Source organism: Motacilla alba, chromosome 7 (genome assembly GCF_015832195.1).
Source record: "Motacilla alba alba isolate MOTALB_02 chromosome 7, Motacilla_alba_V1.0_pri, whole genome shotgun sequence".
In the NCBI taxonomy this organism is placed as follows: domain Eukaryota; kingdom Metazoa; phylum Chordata; class Aves; order Passeriformes; family Motacillidae; genus Motacilla; species Motacilla alba.
This window is the reverse complement of record NC_052022.1, coordinates 368,341-387,588: the sequence shown is the minus strand read 5'-3', so window position 1 is coordinate 387,588 and position 19,248 is coordinate 368,341. Positions and strand designations below refer to the sequence as shown.

The 19,248-nt window shown below is 44.4% G+C and overlaps 1 protein-coding gene across 2 annotated transcripts in view; it reads right to left on the bottom strand.

The window, feature by feature from the left end:
- Window positions 1–19,248, bottom strand: part of CCDC148 (coiled-coil domain containing 148) — a 45,548-nt gene that overhangs the window by 18,289 nt on the left and 8,011 nt on the right. The window contains exons 2-10 of one of the 2 annotated variants that reach the window (XM_038141990.1): window positions 15,976–16,045; window positions 14,789–14,910; window positions 12,024–12,127; window positions 11,402–11,484; window positions 11,077–11,240; window positions 10,725–10,820; window positions 10,452–10,633; window positions 4,863–5,001; window positions 2,640–2,846 (exon numbers count right to left, since the gene is read on the bottom strand). In XM_038141990.1, the coding sequence (XP_037997918.1) occupies window positions 2,640–2,846; window positions 4,863–5,001; window positions 10,452–10,633; window positions 10,725–10,820; window positions 11,077–11,240; window positions 11,402–11,484; window positions 12,024–12,127; window positions 14,789–14,910; window positions 15,976–16,030 (1,152 nt within the window). In that variant the 5' untranslated portion in view covers window positions 16,031–16,045. The remainder of the gene's footprint in view (window positions 1–2,639; window positions 2,847–4,862; window positions 5,002–10,451; window positions 10,634–10,724; window positions 10,821–11,076; window positions 11,241–11,401; window positions 11,485–12,023; window positions 12,128–14,788; window positions 14,911–15,975; window positions 16,046–19,248) is intronic. The other variant, XM_038141991.1, reaches the window with a different exon arrangement.

The following is a 19,248-nucleotide window of genomic DNA, read 5'->3' as shown; positions in this document are numbered from 1 at the left end:
ACCCCTCACCTGAATTTGTGATGTCATACAGCAAGTACTTCAAACCCCAGCTGTGAGGCAGCACCTCCATATCCTCTGGAAAGATCACTCCTCACTTCCTGCCTTACCTGCCTCGCAACGTGGAAAAATTTGCTTCTCTGTGTTGTTTAGGAACAGGAATTTTACAGAGATCAAATTTGTTTTACACAGTGTCTGCTCCAGAGCCCTGGGGGATCAGATTCCCAAAGCACACCAGATCTGAGTGACTCTTGATCACTCAAAGTGTGACCCCTCAGGGTTTGTTTTGTTTGTTTTCCCATGGCAAACAGGGATGTTAAAGACACGTACCAGGCACATTTACTCTTTAAGAATGTACAGTGCTACCTCCCCAGCATTATCCATTTCACATTTTATTTCCTTCAGATGGCTGCCATATGGCCCTCGAGATTTATTTCACCTGAGATTCTTCAGTTGTTCCAAACTTCCTCCTTAGGGACTATGATTTCTCTTAAGGACACACATTGATCTTCCATAAGTTGGAACATGGAATAAAAAATTGAGAGTCCTTTCCCCAGGTAAAAACTACTATAAATATTATTTAACTTTTCTTTATTTTTTAATTACCCCTCCCTGTCAGTCACAAGGCCTAGAAGCTCACCAATGGCATAAGTGCTTCTAGTGCATTTGAAATAGCTTTAAATCATGTATTCTTTAGTCAGTCTGCTGCCCCTTTGGTTTGTTGTTGCCAGAGGAAGAGAACCCCATAAAAGCTGGGTGATTTAGTGTGGTTATTGCAGTAAGTAAACCAGTGCACAGATATTACATCTCTTTCCGTGTGTGCCATCACTTCCTTCCACAGGTGGGGTCAACAGAAAAGCTGTGTCTCCGTGAGGCCTGCTGCTGAGATGGAGGAGATGCCTGTCCCTCTCAGTGAGATACAGCCTCCTCAGAGCACTCCCAGGGTTTGCTTGCAGGTCAATCATTACAGCAACTGCCCTGCCCCTCTGGGAGGGGAGACAAGCACGGCTTCCTGATGTGACCTTCCCAAAGTGCAAAGTGTTAATCAATGGTTGAAAAGGTGGAAGAGCAGCCCGAATCCCTGATTCCCAGTTCCACACTCTTTCCCTCAGAGATAGACTCACTTTTTACCCATCTTATGGATCTCTCTCAGGATGGGTTTTGCCTGTGTGAATTGGTGCTGGACCGAGTTCCCTTTTACCTGCCAGCAGCTGCTTTCCACGTCCAGCACTCTGTAGTTGTGAAGTTCAGAAGTGTAGAAAGGCAAGTCTGTAAAATGAACTATAACTGGGCAAACTCTGAGTTTTCAAATGCATATTACCATCAGTCCAAAACAGAACCCATGGATACATTGAGGATCATTTCTCTGAAAACGAGTGAGCTCTGTGCCCAAGCTCAGCTTCCGCCCTGCAGCCCTTGCAGCTGTGGAGCTGATCAAAACAAGGTCACAATGATATCCTCCTTTAATGAAAGAAATGTTCCTTGTTCATTCCTCTTTTCTGGGAAACAGGTGAGTTGGTTTTGTTCAAACGTTCAACATTTTAACGAAGATCCCCTTGAAGTCACCCTTGAAAAGTGTAGGCCTAATAGGTTTAAGTTTCAAACAGCTCCTGGAAACAGGAGGTCAGAATCCAAAAATCTTTCTGACAATGTTCAGTGCATCTGTGAGAATCTTACATGAAGACAACAAAGTACTCCAAAACCAGCTTCTTACTTCTTGTGCGGAAGAAAAGTAAAAGAAACAAAGGAAAAAAGTGGCTCAAATTCACAGTTCTGGAATAATTGGCCCTTCCATCTCTGCTTGTGCAGGTAAGAGACACACGGGCATTCCAGAAAGGAAGGCCTAGGTAAAAAATCACCAAACACCTCCTCAGCTCCAGAGAACCACTCCTTCCTGCCCCTGGCTCAAGGGAAGGCTGACACAGGAGTCAGAGCAGGGTACTCCCCACTTAGTCATGCCCAGACAGTTTCTACCCCTAAAGTGTTTAGATTCAAACCTTCCTCGCCAGACAGCTCCAGAACACAAGACAGAAGGGCTTTTGTGTTATTGCTAACTAAAAACCAGCATCAACATCAAAATCCTGCCTCACAGAACAGGTTTTACCATGCTTGCCTTCTCGTAGGAAACCTGAATCAAGTGTTTAGTATTTCACTGAAAAGCGAGGGCACAGCAGAGAGAATATTGGTAAAGTGAGAATAACACATCATGCGTGCTCTCAGATGTTCATTTCTGTGCAAGTCAAAAATCACAGAGAGCAGTTTAAACAAATCTGAACATGACTCTCATGCCCAGAAATGGGATTCCTCCTACAAACACCTTAGGCATGAACATCACAACATCTTCCTCTTGTGTCCAGCCGCCTCCCACTTTACTCTATTCACTTACCAAAGCCACACAGGTATTTTTATCTTTTTTCACCTCTTACCACAGTAAATCAGAATATTGTGAACCTTCTATAACAAGGCCAAACAAGTTATGGGATCCATTGTTTCATGTTTTAAAAAGCATTCTTAAAAAAACCCAGAAGGACAGACAGATATCCCTTATTTGCCTGAAAACAGATTCATGCTCATGTAAAAAACTTCACTTTGAACACATCTGTTAGATGCAGATTTGGTGATGGATTTATAACTGAACGTACCTTTGCTTTCAGACCAGCACAGATCTCCAGTTGCTTTTGCCTGCAATCAGCCAGCACCACTTGTGCCTCGTGAGCAGCAGCAGCTTCAGCTGCAGTGGCCACGGCCCTGAGGACAAAGGCTTTCCTGACCTGAGCCCAGGCTGACAGCAGCACCCGGCGCTGCTTCCTGATGGAATGGCAATGATCCCAAGCCTTCTCATGAGCAACCTGAAAGAGGAAGGCATTTCAGAAAGGCTTAAAAACTATTCATCAATAAAATTATAATTCCAGACATGTTTGCAAGCCTGGCTGTAACTGATTTAGCTCCTGTATCCCCAGTATTCCCACGGAATGCACAGTGCAGGCCCAGGGCACTCTGCCAGGTGCCAGGGATGTCACCATGTCCTGGTGTCCTGGGCAGTGACACCCTCCAGCACCACAGCATCCCCCTGGCCCACTGCTCTGTTCAGCTGAGCTTTTGCAGTGGGAATAAATGGAATGCAAGGGTCCCCCCCTGCCCTGAAGGACATAACATAAAAGTAGGTCCTTCTATATATCTCCAATGAGCAGGTCCTTCTATATATCTCCAGAGATATTGGGCACTTCCAGCAAGATGAGGCTTCTCCTGGCAGAGAAACAGGACACCAATAACAGCAATTGTACAAACGCAGTACAGGCAGGAATCAGCTTCACTTCTTTCCTAGCAGGAAATTTGGAAATAAAATCTTAGTTCGCCAAGCAGCACAGTGCCACCATCAGTGTCACCACCTAGCAAAAACGGGGAGTGTTTAATCCAAAATCCACTTTCTTTGGCCTAATTCAGTGAGGTTGGTGAGGATATTCAAGGTTCAAGACCTTGATGGAAGCAGTATCAGGTAAGGCTGCAGGGAATGAGGCAGTAGAGTCTTGAACCTGTCTCATATCCCCAAAATATACAGGGATGAATGAGATTCTAGAGATGGCTGGCTGCTCTCAGGTGTCAAGGGGACCATTCCAGATGCTAATTCCATGCCTCTGGCAGGGAGCAGGGGATGCTGACTCACAGATATTCCTATCAGCTCCTGGCTGGCTGAACTGCACCTCGAGCTTCCTTCCCCACGGCCAAACCACACTCTGGCTCAGCACTCCCACTGCCAGGGCTGCTGCCCAGACTCTCAGGCTCCTGGAGCCACAACACTCCTCAGCAAGGCAGGGGCTGGAGTTTGCTCCTCCAAACACAGAGCTCTCCGAGGATCTGCTCTGGGATCAGGCTCTGAGTGACCCCTGGCCACTCTGCTCAGGGGGAGGAGGCGAGGAAGGCTCCAGGCTGCTGTTCCAGTGTGACACAACAGTGCTTTAACATTTCCAGAGTCATCATGCTAATACACATACCAAGACACATCAGCTCAATGTAGAACTAGGATTTTTAAATTTTAAATGAACCTTCCAAGGTGCAGGGAGACTCTGTAATAGTGGCTGTGCCTAAAACATACCTGCATTGTCCAAAGCACGTGACTATTCAGCCCTGTTCAGTCCAGGGCAAAATTCCTGAAATCCACAAGAACTGTATTTTTAGTGAAACTCTGGCTAATTAGCAGTATCACTTCACTGTCATTCCTTTGCACTAGACACTCCTCAAACACAGGGAAGTAGATGGTCTAAAAATACAGACAGAGATAAGAAAAGCCTCCTACTTTCCTTATGACATCCTGAAGTGTTCTGGCCTCGAAATGGGTTTCTCAATTAGCTGCTATGTGCTTATTCACTGTGGAGTGCAAGAGGAATCAGCAATCAATTTGAAAGCATTATGTGTATAAAAATAGCCTCTCCCTTAGAGTGGGAGATAACTTTCTACTCTTCATGCTATGTATGTGCCACAGAACAATTAAAATAACTATTCCAAGACTGTGCAACAAGGCTGTACATCCTCATGAAAAATAAAAACACCAAGAGAAGCAGAGTGGCATAACACAGCTATAAAACTGTACAGCAGAAACAATGCTAACAAATTATTTTCGTGAGTTTGGCTGTAAGACTATGAGGAACTTAAAAATCTGCCCAGGAGTTGTTTTGAAGAGATGATAGGTTTTAAAATTCCTGCATTTTAAAAACAGGGATGTTTCTTCTTTACTGTGCAGAACAAAATTTATAATTAAGAAACTTTAAAATGAAAACAATTCAATAAACATACATTCTTTAATACAACTGTTCACTAGACAGTTTAAGAATTTGTATATTTGAATGAATAGGTAAACCAGCACTGACCAGCTCCTGCCTGGATTTGTGGGGAAGATACCTCTGCAGCACATCCAGGTACAAAGTCCTCCTCCTCTGAAGATCGCTTGGGTACTGATTGATAACAGACTGGAAAACCCACTGATCTTCTTCCTTCCAGTCACTGTTCCTATAGGAATACAAACAATCCATCCCAGTATAACTCAGCCACTGAAAAGGAGGAGTTTGGTTCTGGACAGCCCAGCCCCGAGTGGGCTCCCAGTCCTGATGCTGTAAACTGATGTCGGGTTAGAGGTGACAAGATCAGATTAATGAAATAAAGCAAACGTACATTGCTTTGCTGATATGACACTTACCGTGTCATCATTTGAGTGAATTGTTCTGTTTGTAATCTGGATTTCTACTGGGGAATGTCCCTGTGTTTCATGCCACATGATGGATAATCAGTGACCCCACAGGGAAAATACAGCGTAAAAAGAACAAGATGATCAGACTCCACCACTGAGCACTAAATAAATGATCAAAAGGGAATGAATGAAGTGACAATCCTTGCACACAGCTAAATGAGGATCTAGTTTGCCAAGCTCCTAACAGCCATAAACCCATCAGCAAGGCATCAGAGTCACCATTTTTTAGAGCAGGATCTATAGTAATCAGCTCGCATGCCTCTGCCTCAGAAAATGAGAGGAGCAAGAAGTAACATCCATCTGAAAGAACACCACAGGCTGGCATGCAGATTTTTAGCCTCCCTCTGAACTCTTGGCCCTGAAGGGATTAATGTCAGGCTGTCATTGTCAGCATTAACATCCAAGCAGCACCACTGAGTCAGACCAAAAGGTCTCTCTAGCCCAGTGACCTGGTTTCAGAAGTGACTACAAGCCCAGGGATAATTAAAAGAAGGCAATCATGAGACTCTACCCACCCCCCAAATTCCTGCTGCCTCCAGCTGCTGCAGTTCCTGCACTCCCCAAGCCAGCAGCCCTGTCTCAGTATTCCATAGCACTGCATCCAGTGAGGTGTTGGAACAGCCTCATCCTTACACAGGAGAAAGAACAGGTGCCTCAACAAGGGGATTTTTGTGAGAAACCTCACAGGTAATTAACATTAAGCTAGACTCCATGATCTACTATTAGAGAAATCAGTAATCTTCCTCTGTGAGTCCTGACACACCTCAACGTGAGGTGACACACCTCAGTACGGTGACACCTGAACATGCCACTGCAGTGACAGTAGTGAGACGGATCTAGGAGCTGAGATTCTGTTTTGTAACATCTTACTTTGGCTATTTCTGCCCGTGCAGGTTGGTGAGCAAACAGACCTGCCTGCAGATTTGAGGCAGGGTGCGATCCCTCCTGGTCGGGGCATTACCCCAGGAACTCGGGAGCGGGGACCAGCAGAGCTGCTGCAGCCCCAGCCCCGGCCTGTCCTGCAGCTCCTCCTCTCCCTGCCCCGCACACCTGTCAGCTCCCTCTGATTTGCAGTCCTCTGATGGCCAGCTAACCACGGGCCTCTGCACTGCTCCAAACTAGGAGAAATTTCAGCGGGAGATCCTCTGGGGAGCAATCAGCTGGAGAGAGAGCTACAAGTAGTTTATTGTAAGTAGGGACAAGCTGACTGCCAATGCCTTGGTTTGTCAGCTGTGCCAAAATTTGTCAGCTGTGCCGAGATTTTGTCAGCTGCTCATAGAAAAATAGTGGAAAAAAAAACCCAAACCAACCAAAAAACCCAAAACAGCATGACCCAGCCCAGCATATTCATAGCCACCAAACACATGGAGAATTTCAACATATCCTGCTGAGTCAATCTGAGATGTCTCCTCACACTTCCGTAAAATTCCAGAAAGGAATATCTCATCTGAAACAAGTCTGAAAAGCGACAACACATTTGACGTGAATATTTATGGTATTATCAAGATTCTGCACTGTCAAGAATTGACCAGGCTGAATGCCTGACCCAAATTCTCAATGTAGAGCTTGGTTTTCTTGTATGCAGCATTGTACCAGAGCACAGCACAATCTTTATTTTGTTTCAGAGCTGAAACACAGCAATTGTCTTAGCGCACAGCCCTGAGGCAGCTGCTTCCTTTGAAACAGATTTACCCAGCACTAATCCCCGGCTTTACACAGCCAAGGAATACAAACCGCTCCAGGGGACGCTCCTGTCCCCGCTGGAATCCCGCACATCCCTCGCTGTGGCAGCGGGGACCGGCAGCGGGGACCGGCAGCGGGGACCGGCAGCGGGGACCGGCAGCGGGGACCGGCAGCGGGGACCGGCAGCGTGTCGCGTCCGTTTGCTGGCACACACAGTGCCACCGTATACATAGTGACACACACAGTGCCACCACATGCACAGTGCCACCGCGACAGAGTGCCACAATGCCACCACAGTGCCACTGTGCCACCATGACAGAGTGCCACAATGCCACCACACACACAGTGCCACCATGACAGAGTGCCACAATGCCACCACACACACGGTGCCACCATATACATAGTGCCACCATGACACACACAGTGCCTCCACAACAGTGTGCCACAGTGACACCTCACACACGGTGCCACTGCGACAGTGTGCCACAATGCCACCACAGTGCCACAATGCCACCACACACACGGTGCCACAATGCCACCACACACACGGTGCCACCGTGACACAGGTGAGAAGCCAAGCCCTGCTGTCGCCGGAGGCGCTGCCCATTGCTGCAGCAGAAGCAGCCAGGCAGGGCCTGGGACAGGAGCTGAACCCACTCCTCTCTGTCCTGCTCCCCATCCCTTTGAAAGGATGCTGCACAGGATGCAGTGCTGAGTCTGCAGGATGCCATTCATCCTTCAGTGATTTGAATAATTCAGAAATCCTTGGAAATTGTGGGGAAGAAAAATACAATAGTGCTTAGAGAATCATTCTAACACGCATCAGTCCAAGCCCATAATTTGTGGGATAGCTCACAACCTAAGTATTGCCCAAACACAAAAATTTGTCTTTCAGCAACATCAAAAAAAAATTAGCTTATAAAATATTGTAATCCTGTATAAGGCTTGAAAACAAAGCCAAGCTCTTCTTCCATTTCTAAAAGCAATGACTAGTGCAATGTGCATTCTATTGTGAATTAAAATCACACAGAACAGACCAGACCAGAACATTATCTTATTCTAAAGTACCTTTTTTGAACATTTTATGTACCAAATTCTCTGTTCCAGACAGTCTGAAGTGTTAAAAAATGCGACGTGCAATGCCAGAGTATGAACTGAAGGTTTCTTTACTGTACAATCAACATATGATGACAGAGGAAGTGAAGTGGCCAGGTGACCCAGCTGAAGTGACCAAGCTATTGTGTTATCATAGAATCACATGCTACTGAGCAACTTCTCAAATCACACAAATAAGAAATAAGTGTATTGCAGGAGGCTGTGTGGTCTCTGGGTACAGAGCAACGACAGTGACTGCAAAGGCTTTGTTCAGGCTGCATGAACAGCAGAGCACAGGGGATACACACCAAGGTCAAGGACCTGTCACTCCATTTCTGACAGCGTTGTCTGTGCCAGCTGGATCACAGTTAGCATGATGAATTATAGAATACTTCAATCACAAGGCTGCATCTTTGCAAACTCATAGGATATCTCCATGCAAATTAGCCAATATAAATGTAAGAAGTGAGTTGAGTTTTACAAACCCATACCTCGGAAGCAAGCAATGCTACAAGAACAAAGTCTTTCTTTTTTTAAAATTGAAAACTCATTTTTTATCCTGTTGTGGATAAGATCATTGGAACCTAAATGAGCAACACATTAAAGATTTGGAGACCAGAAGGCAAACAGAAGTGCCCAAGGTGTGGTTTGAAATCAAATGCCTGAGACGATTGCTGGGGGTTCATTTATGATTCCCTCCGTTCCCAGGTCTCAGGACAGGCACGCTGGCCCAGACTGGGTCTGTGGCCCTGCAGCCTCTCCCAGCCCAGCAGGTTCCTGCCCCACCACCAGCACGTCCCCCAGCTGCATCCACTGCGTGTTTCCCACCTAGAGATCACACCCTCCTTCCTTCAAAGAGCCACCGCACACGTGTTCAGGCTACAACTGATTTTCTTTCCATTGCAAATATGGCATTTTATCTTTAAGTCCCGATATTATTTAATTATTGGTGAAAAATTAGCTAGCTCCAGGCCTAAACTCGCAGCTGGCCTATGATCAGTGAAAATACCATGGCAGATTTTTCAACCATTTTCAGAAATTATGTTGTCTATATCCAGGCCTGTCTATTGTTCAGTAGCACACATGCTGTGTGAGTCAAGGATTTTAATTTATGAATTTTCACCAAAATTGTGTTGATCACAAATTTTGACACAAATTTGATAAAAACTGCTAGAAAGACCTTGTACATATTTAGTGATTTAGCATTTGTCTCAGGTTCTCTCACTGAGGTTGTTAAAACTTCTTATCTAAGAGAAACTATACCAAAATATCAGAGAGAGCAGCAAAAGAACTGCTAAAATTTGCCATTTGTGGCCCCATAAATCAAAACAATTTGGTGGGATAAATCAAAACAATTTGGTGGGATAAATCAAAACAATTTGGTGGGATAAATCAAAACAATTTCAATAAGTGTCGTGTTCTAACAGCCAGGATGCTCCAGTAATAACATACATTATGTTTCAGGTACCACAAGAAGAACACACAGAGTATTTGTACAATCTGTACAAAGGATAAGTAGATCATAGCATCCCTTTCTGTGCACCAGCATCTTCAGCCTGTTTCAGCACACCAGGCTCAGCCAGCAGCAGGGACAGAACAAACACTGCACTGTGTGTGTACACAGAAAACCAATTTGGAAGCAACATCCGATTGTTTTACCAAAGAAATTCAGGGACCTTCCTGTTCTCCTGCCCAGGCTTCAAACCATTCCACTAGCCTACCCCTTCTTAGTCTTTTGACAACCTGAAGCCATCCAAAGGAATACCAGGGATTGCAAAAACAAAGGCCATGCAATGTCTGCAACTCAGGACCTCCTGGACTCTAGACAGCCTCAGCAGAAAGGCTAAGCTTTATATTGTAAATACACAGGTTTATTACATTTCTAGATCATTATGAATACTGCTCTTTCAATAAACATTTTCATTTACAGAAAAATCTCTCCTCCTTTTGGTTATCTGAGTCAGAGCTATATACATATTTTACATTTCTTTGTGATAACAATTACTGCAGTGATCCAAAATTTGTGAAAAGATGGGACCTTTTTATCTGCTTGATTGATAAAAGCCCTGGAGGTGTGTCTTGGAAAAAGACTGTACTTCTCTGTCACAATCTTGCTAGTGTAATTACCATACAGAAGGAGCAATTTCCATTCCTGCAAGAGGACATATGATATACAATATGCAAAGGACATTTGATGCACGCCAGCCTGTTGGTTCCTTAATCCACAAACACACTGCTTATTATTTCAGCTGATAACTCCTGCAAGGACTGGCCTCACTGCCAGCTGTGAGAACAGCACTGTCCAGGGCTGGGCAGTGCCTCCACTGCTGGCACAGAGCAGAGCCAGACCAGCCAAGCACAGCCCCCACAGCTCCCAGATCACACTCGGGCACACAGCTCATCTCTGCCGAGGGCTGCACAGACGGGGCAGTACCTAGACAAAGCCTCCAGCTGCTGATCCACCTCCTGAAGCCTCGCCCAGTAGCCCCTGGTGAGCTCCTGGTACTCCTCCATCAGCAGGGCCTTCAGGTCAGGGTAGGGGCATTCCAGAGACAGCAGCTCGGGAGGAACCTCAAGGAAAAGCCCGTTTTTCTCTTCAGAAGAGTGCACTACTGCCTGCAATGAAGAAATGCTGCTCAGGGCACTACTCTGCACCATATTTACCCCCTCAATGAAATTCTACTTGAACTTATAAGGAAAAGCTTACATTTTCTTTGTACTCCTCGAGCTCTCTTTCCAAAGCCAGACTTTCAAGGATGAGACCTTCCAAAATTGCCTTCTGTTGATTCTTCATAAATTTGATCTATTTCATGAAACATGTTACTGTTACTGTTTCTCTTGCTACAATATGAAAACTCTTATTTAGAAAGAGTCAGGTTTCCAGCCCTACACTGCTACGCTTTTACAGACTTTGGTGAGCAGATTTACACCATGATATGAAGGGGGGTTTATGGCACACTCTGCATGAGAGTTATAGTCTCAAAGTTCAACACAAAAATAAATGAAAATGCTAAAAATATGGTGATAATAAATTGTAAAAATGAAGTTAAAACACCGACCTGCTGTAACACCTCAGCTGAATTGATCTTGGGTTTCTGACAAGATTCTTTTGAGAGGTAACGCTGCACTTGAGACAGCTTGAGTTTCAAATCCTCCTTGAGCTGCCAGACAGGAACTAAAGCGTTTGTTTGATAGGTGTCCCACTCCTTGGACAACTTCTGCTCTGTATGAACATAAAGCTTTATCAAACACACAAAAAATGCTACACAGCACTGTGCTCTGTAAATCTAAACCTGTCAAGGAAGCGATTAAAAAACCCAAACAAACAATGAAGACAATGTTGGCTATTAAAAAATAATTAGGAAGTTAATAAAAAATTCTTACCCAATTCCCTCAAATCAAAAAAAAAGTTGTTCTTATGACATTCTTCATCAAGAAAAGTCTTCATTTCTTCTTCTGCTTTTTGCCTGAAGGAAATGAACATGCATTTTGCAGAAGACCTAATTTCTTACTCATTACATTTGCAAGAATGATGAGCCTCAAATACTCCAATAATTACATGAAAAAGGGGATTCTTTGCCTGGGAAGGTATGAAGTGAAGGCCTTGGACACAAAGAAGGTAAAGAAGCCACAAATGCTCTTGTTGAGTACACAGCATAATGGACAAGAGCACTGTTAATGTCCCCTGTTGCGTGACCTCAACACACAGCCCAGAGACAGCCTCTGAAGGAACTAAAGGCATCTGAAAACTTTAGATACTCTCACAAAGAGAGCCTTCAGATGCTGCAGATCAACCGAACAGCTCTGAGAGCAACATTCCCTGTTCTCCCTGCCCTCAGGTGAGCTCTCCATGAGGAACACAAACCTTCATTCCCCACACAAAAATACCTTCCGATCAGGTATTAGAATCTTTTTTCTCTCAGTGTCCCTTTAATCAATTATGCCAGCCCAAAAACTGTCTGCTCGTCTCTTTAGTAATCACTCATTCTGATTCCTCAGCCCTTACCTGCTCTCACTCAGTCTTTTATATTCTTGCCACCACACCTGACGATGCTGTTTCAGCAGCATTTGCTCTTTGCTAATTTTTGAAACTTGCTCTGCTTTTTTAATCTGCAGGGAAAATTAAAGGTTGTGTTTTGAACATATTCAACAGCTTTATCAAATGCCTTCACATGGAAACTTAAATACTTGTTAATTAGCTTTTATTAAAAACTGTGTTTTTCTAAAGAACAATGGAGTCAAATGTAACCAATTTTCATTAAATAAGTTTGTTGCGTTTCAAATCACAATAAATGAGAGGAGAAAGTGAAAAAAAATCAGTCCATTTTCTCTTTCCTGTCCCATCCCTATGTCCCTGGAAGTAATGATGAGGAAGGATAAGCAAAAGAACAAAAAACATATTTTCTTACTGGTGGAAAGATGAAAGACTGAAAGTATGTCAAGAAGAAGAATTTCAAAAATGTATTACTAAAAAAGCAGTTTTTTACAAAATCTATCCAAGTAGAGGGGCTCTCAAACTGAGGACTTCACAAAAACATTGCTTCACACTTTGAGTAAAATAGGAATACCTGCTTTTGGAACAGATGGAGTTCCTGCTTAAACCAGAGGAAAGCCTGCCAGGGGAAGGCTGCTGAAGTGGAAGCAGCTGACTCGGGGCAGCCAACAATGAAGGAAGAAGGATCAGAAGCCCGAGAGAAGCTTCCTCTCACCCTCCTGCCTCTCGGTGCATGCTGAGGACAAAGCTCCTTCCCACCCTTCCCTGGTGCTCCCTTGCTGTCCCTTTCCTCCAGAGCTGACCCCAGCAGCTCCCACGGCTCCTGCACTGACCCTTTTCCCCTGCCCAGCTCCCCCCTCACACAGAGACATTGCCCTATGGCAGAATGGCAGCAAGGCAAGAAAAATACCTGGGGAAGTCTTGTCCTAGTTCATAACAGAGAGAAGTGAATAAAGACCTCACTCCACATCCAGTTCAGCAGAGGAATGATGTTTCGGGTCAAACTGCTGGGACTCCACTTGGCTCAGGTGGAAAAACCTGCAGCTTTCGTGCCCAGGGCAAAGCTGCAGAACCCCACCACAGCCCCTCCGTGTTCACCCGCACCAGAGCACGGAGCACACGCACCCAGGGACACAGACTGTCCCCAGCATGTCCCCACTGCTGCCCCAGCGGGGCTGGGGACACGGGCTGGAAAAGGGCAGGAGCTGCTCCTTGCAGCACCCACACACAGGCAAGGAAGGGCTGGAAAACTGCAATCACAGCCCCCCAGCCACCCACCACCAAAGCTGAAATGCTGCTTTGGACACGAGAAGCACAGCAGGTGAGCCTGAGCCCGCCTCTGGGGGAGCACACCTGGCTCGGGCAGTGTCCCAGGCAGAACCCAGCTGGGAGGTGGCTGAGCCCTGTGCTGGGCACCACGCCTGCCTTGGGGCTGTGGCTGGGGTGAGGGGCTGCCACGGGGCTGTGGGGACACTGCGTGCCTGTGGCTGGACACGAGGGGCTGCAGGAGCTGCACCTGGGCCTGGCTGGAGTCTGAACACGTGTGTTCCACGCTTTCAATCACAGTGTTACAATACTTGTGCATCAAAGATAATGTCTCGATTTTATTGCTTACACATTTTCACACTTTAAAAGCTACTTATAGTTTCCTCTATCTCATGAAACATATTACTGTTACTTCTTTCTCTTGTTACAACATGAAAACTCCTATATGAAATCAGACTTAGGCAAACAGAATACTGTATTTAAAGCGATTTGAAAATAGTTACATCTTCAAACCAATTCCAAAACTAAGTGAAACAAAAGTTGAAGTACTTCTGTATGTCAAGTTCAATATGCTCCTGAAATTATTTTATAGCAATAGCATTGCTATTTATGTATAACTGCTGCAATATTACATTTTTTCCCTGTTGAGGTGTATTTTTATTTCTTAAGCAGTCAGCAGCTGATTTACCATTTGTTTCTTTGGCTCCACCTCAAAGGAAGAGTAACCCAGCTCTTCAAAATCTGAATGGCTTGAATCAGCAACAAAAAGTAGTAGGTGGAACACATACTAGTCTCTCTGGAGCCTCCACCATATATATTTTACTGCCTACTCAGTTGGAAAACACTTGAGAAGGTGAAAAAATGAAAGAAAGATGAAAAAATAAAGCTTGAATGAATTCAGTAGAATTTGGCATTGCCAGTCCATGACCAATATCTGCCAGAATCGTTGATATATGATACTTACATGCACTAAAGAAGCAATATTATAAAGGAAGTATGTATTTTTTTTTCTCTCATTCACCCTTCTCTAGCATTAAATAAGGCTCCTCTTGTCTTTACCCCTTGAGATGTTCTGCACCAATTCATCCCTTTCTGTCTGCTCCACATTTACATTTTATGGCTATTAAACATTTTTAATCTTCTTTTTAAGGTCTACCTCTGCTTGACTTCTGAAAATCCTCACTTCATTCCTTTTTGTTTGGCTTTTTTTTCTGCATCAGCCTTCCCTTCCCATTTACTCCCACAAATTCTTCATTGCTTCCAGGATTGTGTAATAAGTTTGGGTGAATTTCCTCAAAGCAGTAAAATACAAATTGTTCCTGTCTTTTGAGGTAGTAGAATCCACACATACTTTGCATCCCTGATCTGAAGAAAGTCCCCACATTGACATTAACACATCCAAATCACAGTACAGCTATGAGAAACTTTCCTATTTGACCCCCTCTGGCTGAAAGAAATATGATCTCTGAATTTCAAAAGCATTCTCGTTACAAATAAAACAGAAATCTTACCTTTAACTGAATTTGTGCAGAGGCCATTTTTGCCTCTGCAGCAAGTTCATACAGATGTTTGTAGTCAGCAGGTTTGTACTTCTGGCTGCAAACAGCATTTCTGGCAGGAACCACCAAATTGTCTAGTTATCATATAAAACACATAAGGACATTTCAAATTCTTGAGAAATAATTTAAGTGTGAGCCATAAAACAAAAGCTCTATAGATAGAAATCAGACCCAATGTTTTCAACACTAGAAGTTTTCATACCAGTACTGTTAGCTGGTGAATGACAATTTGAAACAAACACAAACTAATATGCTACCATAAAGTTATATAAGAAATAGTAACCAGTCTTCTGCTTACAAAAAGTTAATTTGAAAAGTCTTTAGTTTACATGTGAATTTAGTTATCAATTCATTTTAAACTTCATTTACAGGCAGAGACTGGGCACTGAGTGGATGGGAGCAGCCCTGGGGACGGCAGCCTGGGGATCCTGTGCGCAAAAAAACTGGGCATGAGCTGGCAAGGAGCCCAGCGAGCCAGCCTGGGCCTGGGCTGCAGCAGAGGCAGGTGGAATTCAGCTGTTAATTCATTTTATGAATGGTGCCAGGGGAGGTGTTCTGCCCCTCTGCACCTGCAGAGACCAACACTCAGCTCCAGGACCCTGGCACAGGGGGACAGAAATCCAGCCCAGAGACCGTGGGAATGGGCTGGAACATTTCTCCTGGGAAGACAGGCTGAGAGAGGTGGGGATGTTTGGCTAGAGGAGACTCCAGGGAAGGTTTGTTGCAGCCTCTTCGTATGTAAAGGGGGCTTATATGGGAAACAGAAAGGCTCTTTACCAGGATCTGTGAGGGACAGCATGAGGGGCAACAGCTGCAGCCCGAAAGGAGGGTGGATACACACAGGAACTAAAGAAGGAATTGTTCCCTGGGAGGGAGGTGAGCCCTGGCACAGGTGCCCAGAGCAGCTGTGCTGCCCCTAGATCCCTGGCAGTGCCCCAGGCCAGGCTGGACACTGGGGCTGGAGCACCTGGGACAGTGGGAGGTGTCCCTGCCATGGCAGGGGTGGCACTGGGTGGGCTCTGAGGCCCAACTCAAACCATAACCAGGGTGCTATAACAGCTCCCACGTGAGGCTGTTAATTGCAGAGTGTTTCAGAAACAGTCGAGAAAACAATTAAACTTAAACAGGAGCATACATACCTCCACCACTGATCCTATGAGCTGAAAACAATGTTCCATGGTCCAGTTCACCCATCTTTATTTTTTATACCTGTTGAGAAACAAGAATATATTTTGAGAATACCAACATTGTGGATGCAATCTAAAAACACTTTCAAAAATATCTATTGTTTTTTTGAGAAGATGTATGTCTCACAAAAAGTGTAGTTAGACAGAAATTCCTCTAGTTTATCTTTCACTTTAGGAGACATTTCATGGGCCTCATACCATTTAGCAGCCAAGAAAAGAAAATTCTATTTCCTTGATGAATTTGTAATGCTGTGACATAGCTCATCTATTCTTTGCTTTATGCTTTTCAAAACGTGAGTCCCTTGATCCAAATGTAAGATCAGGTTTTGAGGTGCTCTTTGCTTTATAGAAATTAAGCCTGGAAAGATCCCACTTTCCTTCGTTTGAAGGCTGCCTGGTCCCTTTGACCCGCTCTGCAGTAACACCTGTGAAACCAGGGCAGTTGTCTGGGCAGCAGTGGCTCAGCTCTTGGTGAGCAGCGTGTATTGAGCACCCACATCATCATGGGTCACACGGGATGTTTCAGATGCAATGTGTTACAAGACATTTCTTTACTGTGTTGTGTATGTGTCAAACCCCTTGCTTTCAATTAAGCATGCATTGGTGTCATCCCAGGTCTGGCACAGCAATAGGAGCAATAGATCCACCTGAGGTGTTTCAGCTGAACTGAATCAAAGCTGAGTCACTCCAGAAGGGAAAGGCCACGTCCAGCAAGGCTCCCCATGAACCCTCTCCCTCAAACCCAGCCGTACTGTGCCAAAATTTCATGCACACAAAATTCCATCTCTTTGTCATACCTTTGACATATGCCTGCTCCCACAGCAAGCAGCAGCACAGCAAACAGTAGAGCAGCAAAATGTGTTCATTTGTGGAGTTACTTGCTCACTGTTCTAGTGAGATGAGCTAGTTTATCCCTACGAATTCCAAGGATGGCACAATGCAACAGGAAGGGTGGAAGGAAGACCAGCAGAAGAAGCGTAAAGGGGACTACTCTGACAGAGAGCTATTAATGTCACTCAAATAAAAAGGTGAGACTGCAGCTGAAGACAGTTTACAGTGTACTTTGCTGTGAGGTGTTTGACACTGCATCCAGCCCTCTGCTGCAGACAGTCAGTCTTCCTCCTGCCTGCTTTTTTTGGTTTCTGATCATCTGAGCACTGCTTCTACTGATAAACTTGGGAAGGGAGTACTACAGTGGCTCTCATCTACACCGTATAATGAAGGCAAAAATAACACTGATGGAAAATTGGGAGTACTCAAAAGCTCTAAGAAGATTGGATCCATCAGAGCCACTTCCCTCTATTAAAACCTTTTATTGCTGTTCCCTGCGCAGCTGCTGCATCAGCGTCATCCTCCTGTATTGCACATTTGGGGAGCCATCATCCTAATCTGGGTCCATCTGGCCAGCTTTACATGACAGGCTTGTGACACAAGACACGCTGTCCTTTTTGAAAAATAACTATGGATACTAGAAAGATTAGCAGCAGCAGAGCTACCCCTCTGGGTTCTGGGTCTTTTTTTTTTTTTTTTTTTTTTTTTTTTTTTTTTTTTTGTTCATTTGGAAAATTGTTAGTATCTTCTTTCTGCTGACATGTTTCTGATTTAATGTCAGTATTTGAAAAAACTTCACACATATTAACCTTAGCTTCACCTCTTTTCACAAGAAACCAAGAACACATCTTGAGAAGAGAACTGATGCCAAAAAATTTACTGGCCATTTTCTGTAAATTCAGGGCTACTGTATTTGATGAACCAAGTCCTTATTCCCTTCTAGCCAACACATTTCTCTCTTCCACAATGATGTCATACGTTTGTATTTGATCTCAGCCTTTCATGGGCATTTTTTTCTGTTATTTAACATTATGACCTAACTAAAACACTGAAAGTGAGTGCTGAGATGGTTCTGGAAAAGGACAAGATCCATATAAATCTGCACTTTATCTTCAGTAACTAGTAAACACAGTAATCAAAATCATAAAAGCACTGCCAGTTATATTCATTTCTGCTTTAATGCAGATATATCTAGAAACCTCTCCAATACTATAGAAGACCATCGAAGCCCAAATTCCAATACCCTGCCTCAAAGCTTTGCTCAAACTTCATTGCAGGCTCTAGGCTGGGAGTCTTGATGCCTCTTAAAAAGAAAAAGTGCACAAGATCAAGCAGCCACAAGTCCCTGTTCATAGAAATCTGTCCCCCAAGTCAGCTCTGCCTACAGCCACCACAGCTAAATCTTTTAGCAGCAGTAAAAAGCACAAGGTTTATCAAATCTCTTTCTGCTCCTTTGACAATTTAGTATTTCACTACTGAACTCTTTTAGGCAATAAAAACCTGTTCTCTTGAAAGATTTCATCTCCAACACAGCCAAACTCTTCAGTACATTCCTAATGCAAGCCCTCACTGGTGCCTGAGGTATATGACTGATGTTTATTCTTACATATGGAAATAGCCAATATTGAGGCAAGACTCTCCTTCCCTTCATTTAAATAGAAATTAAACTCCCCAGTGTCAGTCAGCATTCCTGGAAGAAGCAAAGCCTGGTGCCTGCCACAAACTGCTCCTGGGGATGAGTCAGGTCCAGCCCAGCCCCAGTCCCACAAGCAAGGGCTCCAGTGAGTTTAGCCAGTGATTTTAAAAGAGCCTAATTCCACTGTCTCGATTCAACAAGTTGTTTGCATACATAAACCTTCGCAGATCTGGGTCACCAGGGCCAGTTTCCCTCCCAGCTAACGTGCTGCTCATCAAGAGAAGGGCAGATGGATTTCTGGCAGGGAGGCACAGTGCTTAACGAGCCAGACATGCCTTTTGAAACATAATTTCTTGTGCATGTTTTAAATCACTCGCGTTATTAAATGCAAAAATCAATACTATGGATCAAGTCTTCACAAAGCACAGTGTAGCAGCATCACCAGAGGCAGTACAGCAGGTGCTCCTGGGTTTGTGTGAAGGAAGGATGCAGAACCCTGTGACAGCACGTGCCACAGTCCTCTCCTGGCTCACCTGATGTACTGCTGGGGCTACACCCCAAAAAGGCAGAGCTGAACCACAGATTTACCGAGAACAGCATCAACAGGAACATGGATTATGCATTAGAGCAGAGGTTCCTAGAAAATACAAACCCAGGAAAAATCCCCAAACTCAGAAGTCCCTTATTCTCAGTGCTCTCTTTTGAATATCTGGCTATGTCTTGAACATTTTGTGGAAGGCTTTTTAAAAGATTTTAAA